This window comes from Pteropus medius, unplaced genomic scaffold (genome assembly GCF_902729225.1).
Source record: "Pteropus medius unplaced genomic scaffold, Ma_sr-lr_union100, whole genome shotgun sequence".
In the NCBI taxonomy this organism is placed as follows: domain Eukaryota; kingdom Metazoa; phylum Chordata; class Mammalia; order Chiroptera; family Pteropodidae; genus Pteropus; species Pteropus medius.
The window spans coordinates 6,785,046-6,802,126 of NW_024349803.1; the positions used below are offsets into that span (position 1 = coordinate 6,785,046).

General features: G+C 51.6%; 1 protein-coding gene across 11 annotated transcripts in view; it reads left to right on the forward strand.

The window, feature by feature from the left end:
* TMEM108 (transmembrane protein 108) overlaps positions 1–17,081 on the forward strand; it is a 482,840-nt gene extending 465,759 nt beyond the window's left edge. For 9 of the 11 annotated variants that reach the window (XM_039837153.1, XM_039837152.1, XM_039837148.1 and 6 more), the window contains 3 exons: positions 997–2,412; positions 11,577–11,731; positions 16,727–17,031. In XM_039837153.1, coding sequence (XP_039693087.1) covers positions 997–2,412; positions 11,577–11,731; positions 16,727–16,849 — 1,694 coding nt within the window. In that variant the 3' untranslated portion in view covers positions 16,850–17,031. Of the gene's footprint in view, positions 1–996; positions 2,413–11,576; positions 11,732–16,726 lie in introns of all 11 variants that reach the window. The other 2 variants (XM_039837157.1, XM_039837158.1) reach the window with 1 other exon arrangement.

Sequence of the window (17,081 nt, forward strand, 5' to 3'; positions counted from 1 at the left end):
CATATATATTTAGAAGTGTTTTTATATTTATTTATAAGTTTTCATTCTTGTACATTTTCTCAATGAACTAAAAGCATACACGCTGACCATTATGCAAAATCCATGACTTTCTTTTAATGCTCAAAAGGGTTCCGCCTACTCAAAAAGTCCAGGCATCAGCAATGATTTCCCACAGATAGTGTAGCTACACGAGCAGTTAACACTAAGGACAACCATAAGACCACACCTTCCCTTCCAGCCTTTGTGCTAAGTGCTTTACAGGTGCCCGATCTGGTCTCCCTCCTCTAGACCCACGTTTCCTTCTGCCTGCACTGAGATGCCCCTGCCTTTCTTCGGGACTGTTTATGGATCTATGCCAGCCAGCTCATCCAGGGCCAGAGACGGCCCAGTTCTTTTTTTGTAGCCTCCAAGGTCAAGGAGAGGGTAGGCCCTCCGTAATCACTGAGTGGGCCTGAATGAAGAGAGGTCTGTTCTTTTGTCCTTTTGTCCAGTTCATAAATGGAAGATTGAGAAGAGGCGTGGCAGTTGGTCAGCTCTGGCCACCTGAGCCTTCCTCATTCTACTCAGGGTGGCTCCACCAAGCCACGGCCTCCCTGTGGCTTGACCACTCCCTGGCCGCAGAGGGCCACCAGGCACTCAGAGGCCACAAGCTATCATCCTGCTCCCAGCCCCAGCCTATTCTGAGAAGCTGCCTTGGGCGGAAGACTGCTGGCATTTCAGAGGCATGTGGGAAAGGATGGGCCTGGCCAATTTCACTGGCTCTGGTTCCCCTGGAGCTGGGATCTCTTCCGACAGTACTGGGTGGCACCTACCTAACAGGCCTGCCCAGTTCCACATGATTCTGTGTCTGGTGAGTGTCGGGCCGCAGTGTGGACCCCAGGAGGGCTCCCGACATTCCCCTTGAGTTACAGCACTTCACAGGTTCACGGATTAGAAGGCCCAGGCGCCAAGCCACTCCCTGGGTATTTTACCTCTTCTCTCTGTCTCCCTCTCAAGGCTTCCTCCTGACCTTGGCACTGACCGAAGCACTGGTATTTGCTGCCCAGGAACCGTCTCCCAGGGAATCTCTTCAGGTCCTCCCTTCAGGCACCATGGTGACAGCACCCCTCAGCTCTACCAGACACTCCTCCGTGGCGGCTGCCCCCACCTCTGTGGTGCCACTGACCCCCCATCCCGATGGACGCTCCTCACAGGCTGAAGCCCCCACAGCAACGAAGACACCCCATCCAGATGGACGCCCTCCTACAAACGCCGTCTCCACCATTATGGCAACAGCAAGCACCCGCCCTGCTGAAGGCCCACTGACCACAGGGCCCCTTCCTGCTGTCACGGCAACCACATCCTCCCACTCAGAGGGCCACCCTCCGGGGGAGGCTGGGCCCACCATCCTGCCGACAAGGCCAACTGGAGCCACCAGCCGTCCCACCACAGCGCCTACCCGGGCTACCACACGCAGGGCCCCCAGGCCCCCCGGCTCTTCCCGAAAGGGGGCTGGGAGCTCCTCACGTCCTGTCCTGCCTGCACTCGGTGGCCACTCCGGAAGGAAGGAAGGCTGGCGGGGCAGAAATCAGAGCTCCACGCATCTGGGGCAGAAGAGGCCCCTGGGGAAAATCTTCCAGATCTACAAAGGCAATTTCACAGGGTCTGTGGAGGCTGAGCCCTCCACCCTCACCCCCAGGAACCCATTCTGGGGCTACTCCTTCTCACCACAGACCCAGACAGTGGCTGCAACTGCGGCACCAAGCAGGACCTCATGGGCACCACCCGCTACCCCCCAGGTGCCCACAGAGGACAATCCAGGCCTTAGCAGAGCAGACCAGGGGGGTGGTCCTACCTTCACCAGCCGAGGACGGAAGCCGGATGCCACAGCAGCCTCAGGTGCCCCTGCCAGCCCACAGCCTGCCCCAGTGCCTTCTCAGCACCCCCGTGGTGACCCCCAGGACAGTCCTAGCCCCAGTGACTCCTGGCTTACTGTCACCCCTGGAACCAACAGACCTCTGTCTGCCAGCTCCGGAGTCTTCACGGCCGCCACGGGGCCTACCCAGGCTGCCTTCAGTGCAAGTGTCTCAGCCCCTTCCAAGGGGCTTCCTCAGGGAACATCCTCACCCCCACGGGCCCCAACCCAACCCCCCGGGGTCTCAGAAAGTACTGCTTCCCGAGCCAAGGAGGAGGCTGTGGCCACCCCCACCATGACCGACAGGGTTCCCAGTCCTTTCTCCACGATGGTATCCACGGCCACCGGAAACTTCCTCAACCGCCTGGTCCCTGCGGGGACCCGGAAGCCTGGAACTGCAGGGAACATCTCCCATGTGGCCGAAGGGGACAAACCCCAGCACAGAGCCACCATCTGCCTGAGCAAGATGGACATCGCCTGGGTGATCCTGGCCATCAGCGTGCCCATCTCCTCCTGCTGTAAGTGCCTTGCCCGCTCCCCACCCCTTTCCCCTAACCATCCCCCCTCACCTCCCCCTCCGCCACATCAGCTCGCCCATCTCCAGAATTCCTTTGTCCCAGAGTTGGGCAGTCCCCACGAAGTGGGCTGTAAAACTTCTTAGAATCCCAGGAAAGAAGGTGGCAAGACAAAAATCGCGGGTTATTTTTGCCCCTGATCCTTGGCTCTGCCAGGCTACAGCTCAGGTCTCCACTGGTTCTGAAGGCACAGCTCCCAGGAGCTGGGAGAACCGCACGGGTCGTCCAATTTAACTCTTCATTTGCAGAAAAACACTAAGCTGGAGAGGTGACGTGGCTCACCCGAGACCCCAGAGTTAGAGACAGGCCTGGAATGAGAGCTCAAAGCACCTGTCTTATAGCCCAGTGACACCATCCTGCCCCATTTACCTTCAAGGCTGGCCTACTAATGCTCGTAGTGACGTGGCACCAAGACACCATAGGTGAAAGTTGTCATTTCCAAATTGACAGCCTCCAGGGAGCAGAGCCCTAACCTACCTCTCCTGCTCCATGTCCACCTTTCCCCTGCCTTTCCTCTCCTCTCTCACCTCTTCTCCTCCCCTCTCTCTTCCCGCAAGGAAGAAGAGATGAAGCTTGGATCTTGCAGGAAGTTCTGTTAGCCTTGGCAAAAACGTAATTCAATTCTCGTAGCTAAACGAAAGCTCGAGAATTACTTGAGAATGTAGCTCTTCTCTCCCTCCTCCTCCTCCTCTTTAATTTGTTAATGGGTGGTTTGAGCTGGATGCAGGATGGACCTCATCACGGTCTTTTGCTTCCACTGGTATTGGTGGAAAAGGGCTCTCCCCAGGCCACCAGCACCTCCTCACTGCTTGCTGCCGGTCATTCTGTAATGAGGAGTTAGGAAGCTTTCTCCCTGATGGCTCCATAACAAACCTGATGCAATCACTCAGGACCTTAGGGCTTCCTTTATGTCTTCCCCATGTACTTGATCCTAGATTCTTAGAGTTTCTCTGATAACCTCACAGGAATCCTCACTGATCTCAGCCTCACCCCACAGAGTTATCAAGTTATCATCCAGCCTCCCTCTGAATCATTCAGGGGTGAGAACCCCCCGTCCCCCACCCCTGCCACTCCCCCACCATGATCCTCACTCACTGGACAGCCCATTCTCCTTTGACCCCTCCGGTTGTTACCTAGCTCTCTTGGGGGCCTGACATTTGCCTCCTTGTAATTTTCACTCTACGGTCCTAAACCACATCCTCTGAAACCACACAAAACCAGTCGATCAGCTCCTGAAATGTTTGGGAAGGCTCTCGAAGCCAGTCTGCTCGGTTTCCAGGTGTCCAAGAGGCACGATCCTGCTTCAGGTCTCCGCAGGACTGCAGTGCCCTGGCCCCGCCTCCCTCTCCCCCACCCCATCCCGTCTGCCCCTCCAGATGGCCTCCCACTTATCCCTGCTCCCCCAGAAGGGAGAGCACAGCATTCCACACGCCCAGCCATGCGGAGGAAAACGGATGATGGTTCCTTTGTTTGGATACTTTGGTCCCGTTCAGGCAACCCGCGCTGGCATTAGCTCTATCCTCGTACTGTCATGTCACACCACGCGCTCACCCAGGTCTCTAGAGGAACAAAGTCCCAGGAACTTTCCACAGAGGAGGCTGTTAAGCCAGGTCTCCCAGCCTGTGCTTGGGCCATGGGTTGTTTGGACATTAGTGCAGAAGGCGTATGCCTTTAAAATGACTTCTGCTTGGCATCGTACTCCAACAAGACCTTTTTAATCTAGATTCTGGGTTCTTTCCAGGAGCCACCTTTTCTAGCTTTTTGTCTCTCTTGGTTGATAAGCAAAGCCAGCTTTCCATGTCGGGGTGGCGGGGATGGGCACAGCCTACTTTTGCTCAAGGATCCAATTCAAGAAAAGTGAAAATGTTTGTAGATTGCACATTTCATTGTTTCATTAAGCAGCTTTCTCTCCCTGAAATACACATGTATTCTTAAAACTGTGATTGCTCCCTTCCAAAACAAAAGAATGATGAGAAAACATTGTACTATGAATTATTAATTATGATCATATTAGAAAAGTAACCACATTAGAAACAGCTTTCTAATTTTCCATTCTTTACGTGTCTCTAGGCTCTAGATTACAGAGTTCTCATCATTTTTAATCATTCCGTCTTTAAAACAGACTAGCCAGAGGAATAAAATAATGACAGAAACAAGTAAACACATTGAGCAAGGAACACACCTTACACATGGAGATTAAGTCACCAGATGAAGTAACATGCCCAGGGCCCCAATCACACATGAGTCAGCCCAGATCTGGTGGTAGAATGTGTCTGAGTCAACACAGTATTTCCCGAGTGCCCACTGTGTGCCAGGCACTGTGCCAAGCACTGGGGAGTCAGAGGTGTGTGATGTGGCTCCCCCCCCTTCCCCCCGCTCCCAGAGCCCTCTCCCCCGCTGGGCTTCCTCTGCCTGGGCTGGACCCCATAGAGTAGATCTAGCCTTTGCAGCCACAGGCCACCCCCACCTGGGTTTTGCAGCTCTAAAAAGACTTCTCCAGCCCTTTTGCTACGTATATGAGTTTGAGATTAAATCAGACCTTACTGCAAAGGCAGAAAACCCATGGGCTGCCTAAGCCATTTATAATGATGTCAGCCAAGATAGAAGTAAGGACATGGTCTGGAACTGCACCTCAAAAACGCTTCTGGCACTGACAGCAGACCACAGGTGCTAGGGATAGAACATATTACTTTGTAAAGGATGACAGGAAAGCTTTGTTCAGAGCAGACTCCTAGCCCCTTGGAACCACAGACCCCACTTCCTTTGGCATCTATCTGCATCTCCAGCATCCACAGAGAAAAACTAACAGCCAAGAAGCACGTGAGGCGGGCTCTCCTAAGGCCTCACACAGGTTCCGCCCTGGCCTCCTCCACATGCAGCCCCCTGCCCCAACTCCTGTGGGACCGTCATTAACCCTGCGAAGTCCCAGATGAGAAGGACATTAAGATAGAATGTCCTTCTATCAGACTGTCTTCATAGCCCAATCCCACTCTGGTCATCAGGCAAACAGACCTCTTTCAGGTCTAAGGGCCCCGTCTCGGACCTTCCCAGCACTGACATTTATCCTAAAGCTCCCTCCACAGCTCTCAAAGAAGGTTTTTCCTTCTTTGCCAGTTTGCCAGGTAGTTCGGGCATCTGGCTGGTAGCAAAGCGCATGCATAGATCTCCACGCATCTGGCTTTTCAGACCAGCCGTGGCCCTGGCCCTGCTTCCCTCCTTCCACCGGAAGCCAGACTTCAAATGGCAGGGACCGCCGGGCAGGTGGGTGATCCCCTGCTCTGGAAGAAGCGGGGGGGTGGGCATAGCAGATATGAAGCCTGCCCGTATCAGTTCCACCTGCCCTTCCAGCTCGCAAGCCGCCTCCCCCCCAATGGCTGAGGGCATCTGTGACAGACCAAGAAATGCTTTGTCTCCTGAGCCTTGCCAGGGACAGCCGCACAGGGTTTACTATGTGCTGGGAACCGAAATTGATCGGATCCAGGCCACGTTGGGCTGGGGCAGGGAAGCTGGTCTGAGCTGGTCTCTGCTGCCACCATCAGGACAGAGCCCAGAACCTCCTGCTAGAAGCCTCAGGGCCCGGCACTGAGATCCTTGCTCACCACTGTCGGAGCCCTGGGTTCTCATCACGAGGTCAGTTTTGTGTCTCTTCCAGGCTCCCTGGCCTGTTCTGCATATGCCACATCCATTCTTGAGAATGTCTTCACCCAGCCTCCCTGGGAAAAGATGAGGGCTTTATGGAGGGCGAGAACAAGAAGCAAGGCCGGCTGCAGATGTCTTTCATCATCAATCCAGTCGAGCCCGGCCAGAGCAGAGGAGCACCTCTCGCTGACCTCGGATGTGTGAGGGGCCATGTGCACCCTGCCCCAGAGCAGTCCGGCTTCCTTCTAGACGTACAATGAATGTCATAGGAATGTCAGTGCCGTATTCAGAGATACCATGTCCTTGTGCCCAACACGGTTCTTGGCTATATTAGTTTTTCTTTAAATAATAGTCAAATCTGAATATATGTACATACCGTTTACTCATAGGCCCCAAATGACTTTGTAATTATTATATAAGAAAACCTGGGTCAGAATTACTCTTTCCAGTGAAAAGAAGAGATTGGAACGAGAAGGAAGTGTGACTAGGTTCCTCCGAGGCTTATGAACCAGTTGAAGGAGGAAGAGGGGGAGAAGCCTCAGGGCAAGGCAGGGTTGGTCCAGGGGCTGTCACCTCGGCTGGACCAGAGTCATGCCCGCGCTCTCACAGCATCTCAGTGTTTCCCAACCAGCGCCCCCTGGTGGGGATTTCTTTGGACTTCTTCAGGCTTACTCCCACCAGCTAGGATGGGAAGCCAGACAGTAAGCCCCCAGACCTGGTTCCCCCTGGTCTATGGCCTCGTGTCCAGCCTGGCCTCCTTCCATACCCTGACGCCTCTCCTGGGCCTCCTCCCTCAGCCTCCGAGGAGGAAAATGATTGTGCACAGCCTGGCTCGCCCCTTAGGTGGCGCTGCTGGACCCAACCTTCCTTGTAAGGTCTCAGGTTTTTCATGTACCAAATGAAATGGCCACACTAAAACATGTCAGAGCTCCCTGTCCTAACATTGCCTAACTTTAAACCTGCATGAATGGCTGGAGAGGAGGCCTGATGTGATAGGAAAACTTGGCTTGAGGACTAGACATACCCGGACGCCATTTCAGCTCTCCCACTCAGTCTGTTGGACTTGGACAAGCAGTTTAATCATCGTTCCAAGATCTCACCTGTAAAAATAGGATGAGTTTCCATCGTGTTAGTTCGAGGTCTTCAGGAGGCAGACACCAAGATGGGGTTAGGCCTGCAAGAGATTTATTGGGGAAACACCTGTGATATATAAAGGAAGGGACTGGATCAGGCAGGGAGAGCTTCAGACTGCAGTGCAGGTCTGACCTGTGAAGGGAGAGGGACGAGGAGGAGTGAGTAGGAAGAGTGTTGGACTGTGGCGCAGTTTTAAGGAAGTTTCTGACAGGCCAGTGGGAGTCCTCAGTGCATGAGAGAGCCCTCAGTCCCCTGTCCTGCAGGAATGGGCTGGTACCAGTACCTCTGCTACCATCAGTCATGGCCGGGAGCAGGCTGGGAAGCGTGCCGTCAGCACATACGTGACGGTGGACCCAGGGGGCGGCAACTGGGGCTGTCCCCGAGCTGTGCTCACTGCACAGGAGATCTGAGCAGGGGATTTTCATGGCTGCAGCACCCACCCCAGAGACCTGTTGTGAAAATCAGAGATGATGCCTATAAGGTCCTGTCACAGTATCTGCCATGGAGAAGTTAGTCAATAAATGGCAGGAGCCATATAGCGATGGCTATTCATTTATCGTTGTTAGGATTTGCTGTGTATTCTCCAACAGGTTATGAAGAGAGCACTTTTAGAAGGTTTGAAAATGTTGAATCCTCAGAGAACCTGTAGGAGTTTATTTCCATTTCCTGTCACACAGTCCCATCCCTGGAATCATCTCCCTCCCAGAAATGTCAACACAGTACCCAGCGCTCCATCTTAAAAGCAATGACCTTCCTCCTTCCTGTCATACATCCGACAAGCCGTGGACATTTCCCCATTGACATGCCTAGGAAGCCAAGAGAACTTGCTTAATTCTCCAATTTTAAAACCTAGAGCCTTGACAGCTGTTGCCTTTAGAGAAACAGCTGTTGAAGCTTTTGACTAAAATGGAAAGGGGTGGCCAATGCCTTGTGTTTGCACAGAGCTGTGTAGTTTTTAAAGTGCTTCCATATGCCTAAGGTACTTTCCCTCCAGTGGTCAGGACAATATGGGACAGCAAGCATCAGCCTGAAGGTCACAAAGATCTGGGTTTAAGTTCCAGTAATTAGCTGGGTGAGCAGGATCAATTTTGCAAACTTCCATGAGCTTCAGGTGCCTCTTCTGTAACCGGGAAGCATAACATTCCCTTCCTCAGACACTTAGTGGATTGAATCAGGCTGTAAAGCACCTAGGTCAGGTCTGGGAACATGTTAGAGATTCCATAAGTCCAAATTGTACTGTCCTTTCTTGGATTAAAGGTCAGACCACGGAAATAATGAAAATCGTAAACCACAATGGAGAAGCCTTGGCCTTGAGCCATCGAACAATCATGCAGCCCAATTTTTCTTTCTAGACCTCTTATGGAGGATGCTGGGAGAACAAGAAGAAAACGCTCATTAATTAAGCACCTATTGTGTGTCAGGTAGTGCACTAGGTAATTGCATTCATTATGTCTTTAACTCTGATTACAACTCTGCGAAGTCTGTAGTAATCAGCCTGATGAAGTGACTTACCTAGTGTAATACACGGCAGAGCCAGACCCGAACCCAAGTCTTTCGGACGCCAAGCCCATGCTCTCTTTCTGTAGCCAGGCCAGCTTCTAGAATATCAGTGACATGGCACTTGAGAGGCAATGGGAACTCCTGAGAGAAATAACAGTCAGGCCCAGAGCACTAACATGGCGGGGAGGGAGTGCGGGGAGCTAAGAACAGAACCCTCTGCTTCAGCCCCGAGGCCATCCGCAGCAGTGCCAGCCCTTCTCTCGGGATCCAAAGCAGGCCCGGGCTCTGGAACCAGGGCAGAGTGGGTTTAGAGGAAGCACTGGACTTGGGGGGAGGGGAGGAGGATGAGGGGACCTAGATTCCACGACCTGTGCCAGCCCTGGTGCAGTGTCACTGCGGCCTGACCCCCTCATTGTGGCTGCTGTTTCACCAGCTTGAATTCTCCCGGGCTATTTCACCATTCCAGTTCCAGGAGCATGGCGGGAAGGTAGTGACAGTGAAGAATACAGACACCAGAAATAGGGAGACAGGACCTGAGGTCTTGCCCCAGCCCTGCCACTCACAGCCCTGTGACCTGTGGCGAGTCAGCTAGATCCTTTGGATCACAGTCTTCTCTTCTGGGGAATAAGGAGGTGTCCTAAATCAGGCTGAGCTCTGCATGTCACTCACCCCCATCCCCCGTTCCTCCTTCAACCAGCTGAAGAAAGGGCTCTTTGGAAGGAAGGAAAGAAGGAAGGGAAGAAGGGGGAGACCCACACAATTTGAACAAGTCCGTACCAGCCAATCTAAGATTCCTTTTAGCTCAAACATTCATATATTTCTTTTATATTTTTAAAACATTTTTTAAGGGCACTTGGAAGAGTGGTGAGCAAATTAGAGGTGTTTTTGATCAAAGCAGATCAGACGAAGTGGAAACTTGCCATATCTCTTGACCTCATCTGTAGGCCTTCTCAGGTTGAGATGCCGGCAGGGCCGGCAGCCAGGAAGAGAGCTATAGAATTTCTCCATCAGAGGAATTCCTCCCACAGAGGTCTGGGGTGTAGGTCCTGAGGTCTCTGTGTGTGTGCCAACTTTTGCATCTAGCTCACCACACCTTTGCATGCAGAGTTCCCCGTGGTGCTAGCCAGACCCTTGGAGCTGCTGTAGACAAAGCTGGCCCTCCGCTTCCCCTGGTGGCCACTGTCATCATGGTGCCAGCCTCTGTGGACAGCTCAACCTGGGTCCCCCTCCTCAGCACAGATGTTTGACCCCTCCAGGGTGTTGGGTGCAGCCCTGCCTGGAGTTTCACCCACCCTACCGGCTCTGGTGATGGTGAGCCCAGACGGGAGATGCCCAGTCTTCATTTACTGGCTTCTCCCCAGGAGGGCTCTTGTCACTCTTGTCATTGCATCATCTGTTCCACTGTGTGAGCCTGGACAGTCCGTCCCACCTCTCTGACCTCAGATGCCTTCCCTGTCAACATGCCCAAGCCACTGCGTCCACACCAGTTCATCATCAACATCCAAACCTACTCCTTCCTCCCTGGGACCCCAGGAGTCTCAGAGATCGGTGACCCCAGGGTCACCTATCAAGCTGTGTAGAGCCTTGATCAGGCCCAGCTGTGCAGTACAGGCTGCTGCATCAGTGTTTGGCATATCTGTGTGAGGCAGAATCATGGATGGTTAAGAGCACAGACTTTGGAGTCCAGATGTCTGGGTTTGCTCTTGGGTGAGTCACTTCTCCGAGTCTCAGTTTTCCTAATAGTCTAATATGGAAACCTAATAGTACTGATCTCATGGAGATAAGTGGAGGACCAAATGGATTAATACTTATAAAGTCTTGGAACCCTGCCTGGCACATAAGCACTATATAACTATGGGGTGGGGGGGATTGATGATGATGACGATGGTGATGCCAAGACCTCTGCCCAGTGATTCTGCTCTGTGGGCCTCTGCCATCAAGGCCCTCTATGAGAATCAAGCGCTTATTTAGGACTGCCCCTCTTCTGCCACCCTCCTGCTCATCAATCCAGCAGTGCAGCTCAGAGCACACATGCCATTCACAGCAGCCAGGCTCTGGGCAGCCTTCCCACCGAGGGAGCAAGGCCTTTTCTTGGAACGGACTCAGGGAGTGGCACTCCGGCCTGCACAGATAACTACAGATTACTGAAATTACATCCCAGTCTCTTGCCCCTAAGCCCAATGGATACAGCCTCTAGATGCTGCTCTGGCCTCGTCTCCTACCTCACTCTGCCACACTCACTTCGCTCCAGCGATGCTGTTCTTGTCTCACGTACACCAAGCTTATGCCCACCTCGGGCCCTTTGCACGCGCTGTTCTCGCTCCCTGGAACACACTGCCCCCGTTCGGCACATGGCTGGCTCCTTCTCCATGTTCTGTCACCTCCTCAGGGGAGCCTTTCATGATGACTCTAAAGCACCCTCTCCCCCAACCCCGCTCCATTGTCTCTCTCACTTCGCCCTGTTTCATTTTCTTTGAACAGTTATCACCATCTGAATTTACCTTATTTATTCATTTTGTTTATTACTTACATATTGCCTGACCCCTTCTGCATCCCTCCACATGCACACTAGGAGGGAAGCTTATGAAAGCAGGGCAGCCTTGTCTTTTTTTTTTCCCCATTTCCTATCTCCCTAGCATCTGGCACAAAATAGACACTCAACATATGTAGATATTTGTCGAACAAATGAACAGATGAATTAATGAATGGGATAAGTGGCTGAATGTATGACTATCACAACCCCACCTGGAGACTGGCATCTGTCATTCATTCGGCAATGCTGGCTCTGTGCTTGTCACCTCCCTTCCCTTCTCTAACTTGAACTCTCTCCACAGCTGTCTTGCTGACAGTGTGCTGCCTGAGGAGGAAGAAGAAGACGGCCAACCCGGAGAACAACCTGAGCTACTGGAACAACGCCATCACCATGGACTACTTCAACAAGCATGCTGTGGAGTTACCCAGGGAGATCCAGTCCCTCGAAACCTCCGAGGTAATGAGCCTAAAACCATGGGTACCCTCTGCAAGTGCTGACCCCACTGCCTGGAAAGGCAGCAGCTACAAAGACAACTATGGAGCATCTGCTTATTTCTGAGCATCTTGCTCCTCAAAGGATGCTGCAGGGACCAGCAGCAGCAGCCGCCAGGAGGCTGCAGCCCCACCCCGCCCTACTGAATCAAGATATCTATTTTAGCAAGAATCCCCAGGTGCTTTATGCACATGTTCAAGTTTTAGAAGCACTGTTCTTGAGACTTTTGGATTCTGGGAACGAGTCAACAAATATTCATTGAGGACCCATTTTGCGGCAGATGCTCCCTAGGGATTATGAACATGAGAGCTTGCTCTCAAGGGACCCAGATTCCAAGATGTGGTTGAGATATGAACCCCAAGCATCATTCAAAAACAAAGCAAACTAGGGGAGATGTAAGAAGAGTTCACAGAGAGCTGTGGAAACCCAGGTGAGGAAAGTCTTCATAGTAGAGGTGGTAGGAGGGAGGAGTGGATTTTGATGGTATTTCAGCAAAGGAAGTAGCCTCAGTAAAGATGGGGATATGTGCTGGGCGTGGTATTGAAGGAAGTGTTTGGCCAAAACACCTGGCTGGCCAGTGAGAGAGCTGGGCTTTGAACCCCAGTCTCTTTGTCTTCAGAGTCTATGATCTTTCTGCTTTCATGCGGAAGGTGGGCAGAGGCCAGGGTGCAGCAGGAAAGGCAGATGGATTAGGTATGCTCTTGAATGGGGTTGAAAGGACTTTAGTCTTGGGCAGCAGCAGGTCATTAAAAGTTTCGAGCTTTGCGTGTGACCTAGTTTTAGAAAGATTGTGCAGATGGCCTGGTGATGGCATTCTATACATGATCAATGAATGGAAAGGAAGGAAAGGATGGATGGTTCATTGGATGGATGAATCAATGGAGGACAGACAGAAATACAGACTAGACACAAGTAGATCGACTTGGATGCAGTCGAGATGTCCATGGAGAAAGATGGCGGACATCTGAGTAAAGGCAGTGACAGCCAAGTGGTTCTTCCCGTGCAGGTCTCCCGCCACAGCAGCCGGGGCGAGCTTTCATAAGCATGAATGTGACCACATCGCTCTCATGCTCAGAATCCTTCAGTGGCTTCCTAGTGCTCTCAAGTCTTTTACAGGACCTACAAGGTGGAACTGGCCCTGGCCCCAGCCCAAATTTCTGGCCTTATTTCATGCCCCTCTCCCTCTCATTGGCTAAGCTCTTGACACACTGGATTTCTTCTTACCCTTTACAGCACCAAGTTACATCCCACTCCACAGCTGTGCATAAGCCGTTCCCTCTCCTGGATGTCTTCTGTCCCTCCCTAGCACCCCCTTCACTTGTCTCCTACTCATCATTCAGGCCCCGTCTAACCATCGCTTCCTCAGAGAGGCCTCCCCTGACTTGCCAAGCTGGGTTCGGCTCTCCTGTTGTACAGTCTCAGCTCCTTATGCTTTTCCATCATGGCACTTACCAGAGTTGTAATTCTGTAGCTTTTGGTCTGATATGAGTTCAATATGTCTCATCCCCACTGAAATAACTAGTTGCCTCTACACAGCTAAACCCAAGAGTCAGTTCTGAGCACTCCCCTTACCTGCTCTGCCACCAGCATCAGCAGTCGATCATTCCCTCTTCAGAATATTTCTTCTCTGGCATCTGGGACTCTGTCCTGCCCTGGTTCTCCCCAACTCCCAGCAGCTCCCTCCCAGCCTCCATCATTGGTTCCCTGCTCTTTCCCAGCCTCTAATCACTGGAGTGCCCAGGCTCACTCTTCCCACTGCTTCTCTTTCTGCTTTGTTCCATGACCTTAAATACCATCTCCGCACTGTTGACTACCAGTTCTATTTCTGGCTTTGACCTCCCCCCTGAACTCCAGACTCATACACCCAGCTACTATGCACACATCTCATGGGCATCTCCAAGTCAACATGCCCAGGACCGAACGCTTGCTTCCCCTCTCCCCACCCAAACACCCAGGAGCTCACCTGATATTTCTCATTATGTCGATGGTGCTGCCGGCTGCCTTTTCCCCTCGCACACCCCACTTCCGGTCTGTCAGCAGATCCCACTGGTTCTTCCTACGCAGGAGCACTTCTCACCACCTGCACTGCTGCCCACCTCATCTGAGCTCCCGTCACCCCTCAATCATGGATTATTCTGAAGCGGATTCCCCGCTACTGTCTTGTGTCCTACAGTCTGTCCTCCACACAGCCAGATGGTCTTCTAAAGACAGGACTTCATGTCAGCCATGGCTCCCAATCCTCAAATGGCTCCTCTTCACACTTTGAACAAAATCCACATTCCTCCTATCAGACCCTTCAAGGGCTGGCCTCCGCCCACCTGCCTGCCCGCTTCCTGCCAGACCTCCCTTTGATCAGATACTGAAGCCACACCCACCTTTTTGTTCCCCAACACAGTGAGCATATCCCCACCCTAGAGCTTTGCTTTTGTGACTATCTGAAATGTTCTGCTCCTGGCTGCCTCCAGCCCTCACGTCCTTCAGGTCTCTGTTCCAATGTCACCTATCCTCGGGGAGGCCTTCCCTGACTGCTCTATACAAATTAGAAGCCCGCCCTCAACCCCGTGGTGCTCTATTCCCTTCCCTGCTTTATTTTTCTTCAGAGCACTTCTCACCACCTGACACCGCATCGTCCCCTCTCTGTTGACTGGTTTGTCATCTGTTCCCCCTGCTAGATTTAAGCTGCCTGAGAGCAAGAGCCTGATTTTTCTTCTCCCTGCTCTGTTCTAGCACCTAGAACAGTGCCCGGCTCTTGATAGGTACTCAGTAAATGTTTGTCACACCAATGAACCCAAAGTTTTACTCACAATTTACTCACCACCCAGGCCAAAGCCCAACATATAGTGAATGCTCAATAAAAGTTTTAACTGAAGGACAAGCAGAGAGATGGGCTTCGTGAAGGCCTTGGCCTTTAGTACAGTCAGTGCACATTTTGCATAGCAAAAGTGTACCTGAGAATCGTTACAGTGAGTGAAAAATGGGTAACCTGGCCAAGGGGCGGCCCCCACTTTGAGTGTGGGCCATGAACCCCTGAACTCTAAATTTCTCATATTCTCTTTGCAGATCAACAAATGTAAACCAAAGCCAAACGACAGTGTTTATGAGTGCACCGTAGAAAGGGCCAGTTAGTCATTCTAGCCCAGAGCACCAGGGCCAGCATGGGACACAAGCCAGAGGCTCAGGTAAAGGGGCCACCCCCACCAGCCATGAGCTCAGGATCAGGCGGTCACAAGAAAACCAGCAACACAAAGCTCAGTTTTGGCTTCAGAGTGGATTGATCAGTTTTCCTCCCGGCAGGCCTGCTCCCCTCACTCTGCTTTATTTAGAGTAATGCTACAGTTGTTCCGGCTCTCTGGGCACATGCGTGCACTGCAGGCCACCCGCAGAGTGCTCATACAGTCCCAGGGAACATTCCACGGTATTCCACAGCCTCGGGCGTGCACTCACCACCTGCCTTTTGGCTGGCAGCTTCCGCGGCTGCCCAGTGCTTTGCCTAAGCAGGTTTGTCTTGTGCCTTGCTCCTTTTCTGGGTCCATGAAAGCAGCAAAACACAAGTCTGGGCCACACGGGCGAAACTGTGACCCCAAAGGTGCTTGGGAACTTTTCCATGCTTGCTCTTCGTTTTCCCTCTTCTTTCCCCTCCTCCTCCTTTTTTTTTTATTTCTTATTTTAGTTGTTTCTTAAATAACTTTCTCTTTTTTATGCAGTGGAAAGTCCACACATGGTTCACCCTGGGTGAATACTTGCTTTGCAAGAACAGTAAAATGACAAGCCAAAGTCCCCTCTACAGCTCAATCCAAAAGCCCAGGGAAGATGGAGAATTTCTGTCCCCTAGCTGACATGCCATCCCGTTTCCTTACCTAGAGAGTTAGCCCACGTCTGCCCCTCAGATGGACACTCAACTAATTGAAAACATTGAAGGAAACGCTTGTCTTCAGAGAGGACATTTTACCAACAAGTGGCATTTCTTCCTTTCCCTCCTTATTCTCTATAATGCAATATGAACTCATCAAAAGTTATATATGTTTTGCTTAAAAGTAAACTTCAGAGAATTCATTGTGGCTTCTTTAAGTGAAGACATCTAAGCAAGTCAAACTTAAGCCGGTTGTACCCGAGCCTGTGGCTGAGCCTTCTCCCTGGAATTGCCTGCAGGTTCTGAGACTCCAGTTGTTTAGAATTGGAACAAGCTATGACTTTTCCCCCTACATCACTGCCTGGGCCTGAGTCCGAGTACAGCCATTCAGTGGCCCACAAAAGCTTGCAGTCCTTGGTAGTGGAGGCCACAGCCATTCGGATGACCTGAGCAGTGGAATGCCTGTCTCTAGGCTTTTCTTCTCCTGGGGCTGTGTAGATAGACTGACTTTTTCACTTACCACCGATTGTGCAGTCATACGGAGACTCAGCTCCGTTCACCTCAGCATATCTAGTACTACAAGAAATGGGGCACGGATTCTGACTCTCGGAGGGTTCAGGAGGGGAGGAATTAGCCCTTGAAGGCTCTGACAACTGGGTGGCAGGAGAGGAAAGAGGTAAGCAAGTGTAGGATGTGTTCAGAGAGGAAAAGCAATGTAGTCTCCCAGACATCTGTGAGAGAGAGGCAGGAAGGAGAGTCTGGGGCCCAGGTGGACCAAGTTTTGCCCATTGGGGCAGTGAGCCCTGCGCTGTGTGTCAAACATGGCAAGAGAGCCCTCTCGCACGTTGACAAGGAGAACAGGGCCATCTCTGGCATCTCTGAAGTGAGAGTGAGTCAGGAAGTAGGAAATCTTTTTTTGGAAGCTGCTGTAAAAATCTGAAAGAAGAGCAAAGAGGGCTGTGCACCTCAGCATTGGCAGTGAGGATGATGAAAAATGTTTACCAAGCAATTCTTTTTGGAAATAAATGTCCTTGTGGGTACGTTGCTTTAAGAATGGCAGCCCGTGAAGCCTCCTAACTCACACTATCTCCTTGTCTCTCTCCCTGCAGGACCAGCTGTCAGAGCCCCGTTCCCCAGCCAACGGCGACTATAGAGACACTGGGATGGTTCTTGTTAACCCCTTCTGCCAAGAAACGCTATTTGTGGGAAGCGATCAGGTATCAGAGATCTAACCATAGCAGCCCTCGCTTTGCCGTTCCCTACCTTTCGTCTCTAAATTATAAATATACAAATATATATTATAAATATAATCTTTGTGTAGCCCTGACTTAATGAGAAACATTTTCAGCTTTTTTTTCCCTCCTATGAATTGTCAACATCTTTTTTATAAGTGTGGTTAAAAAAAAAAAAAAAACTTTACAGAACAGTCCATGGCTTTATAAAATAAAGGTATTTCTAAGCAAA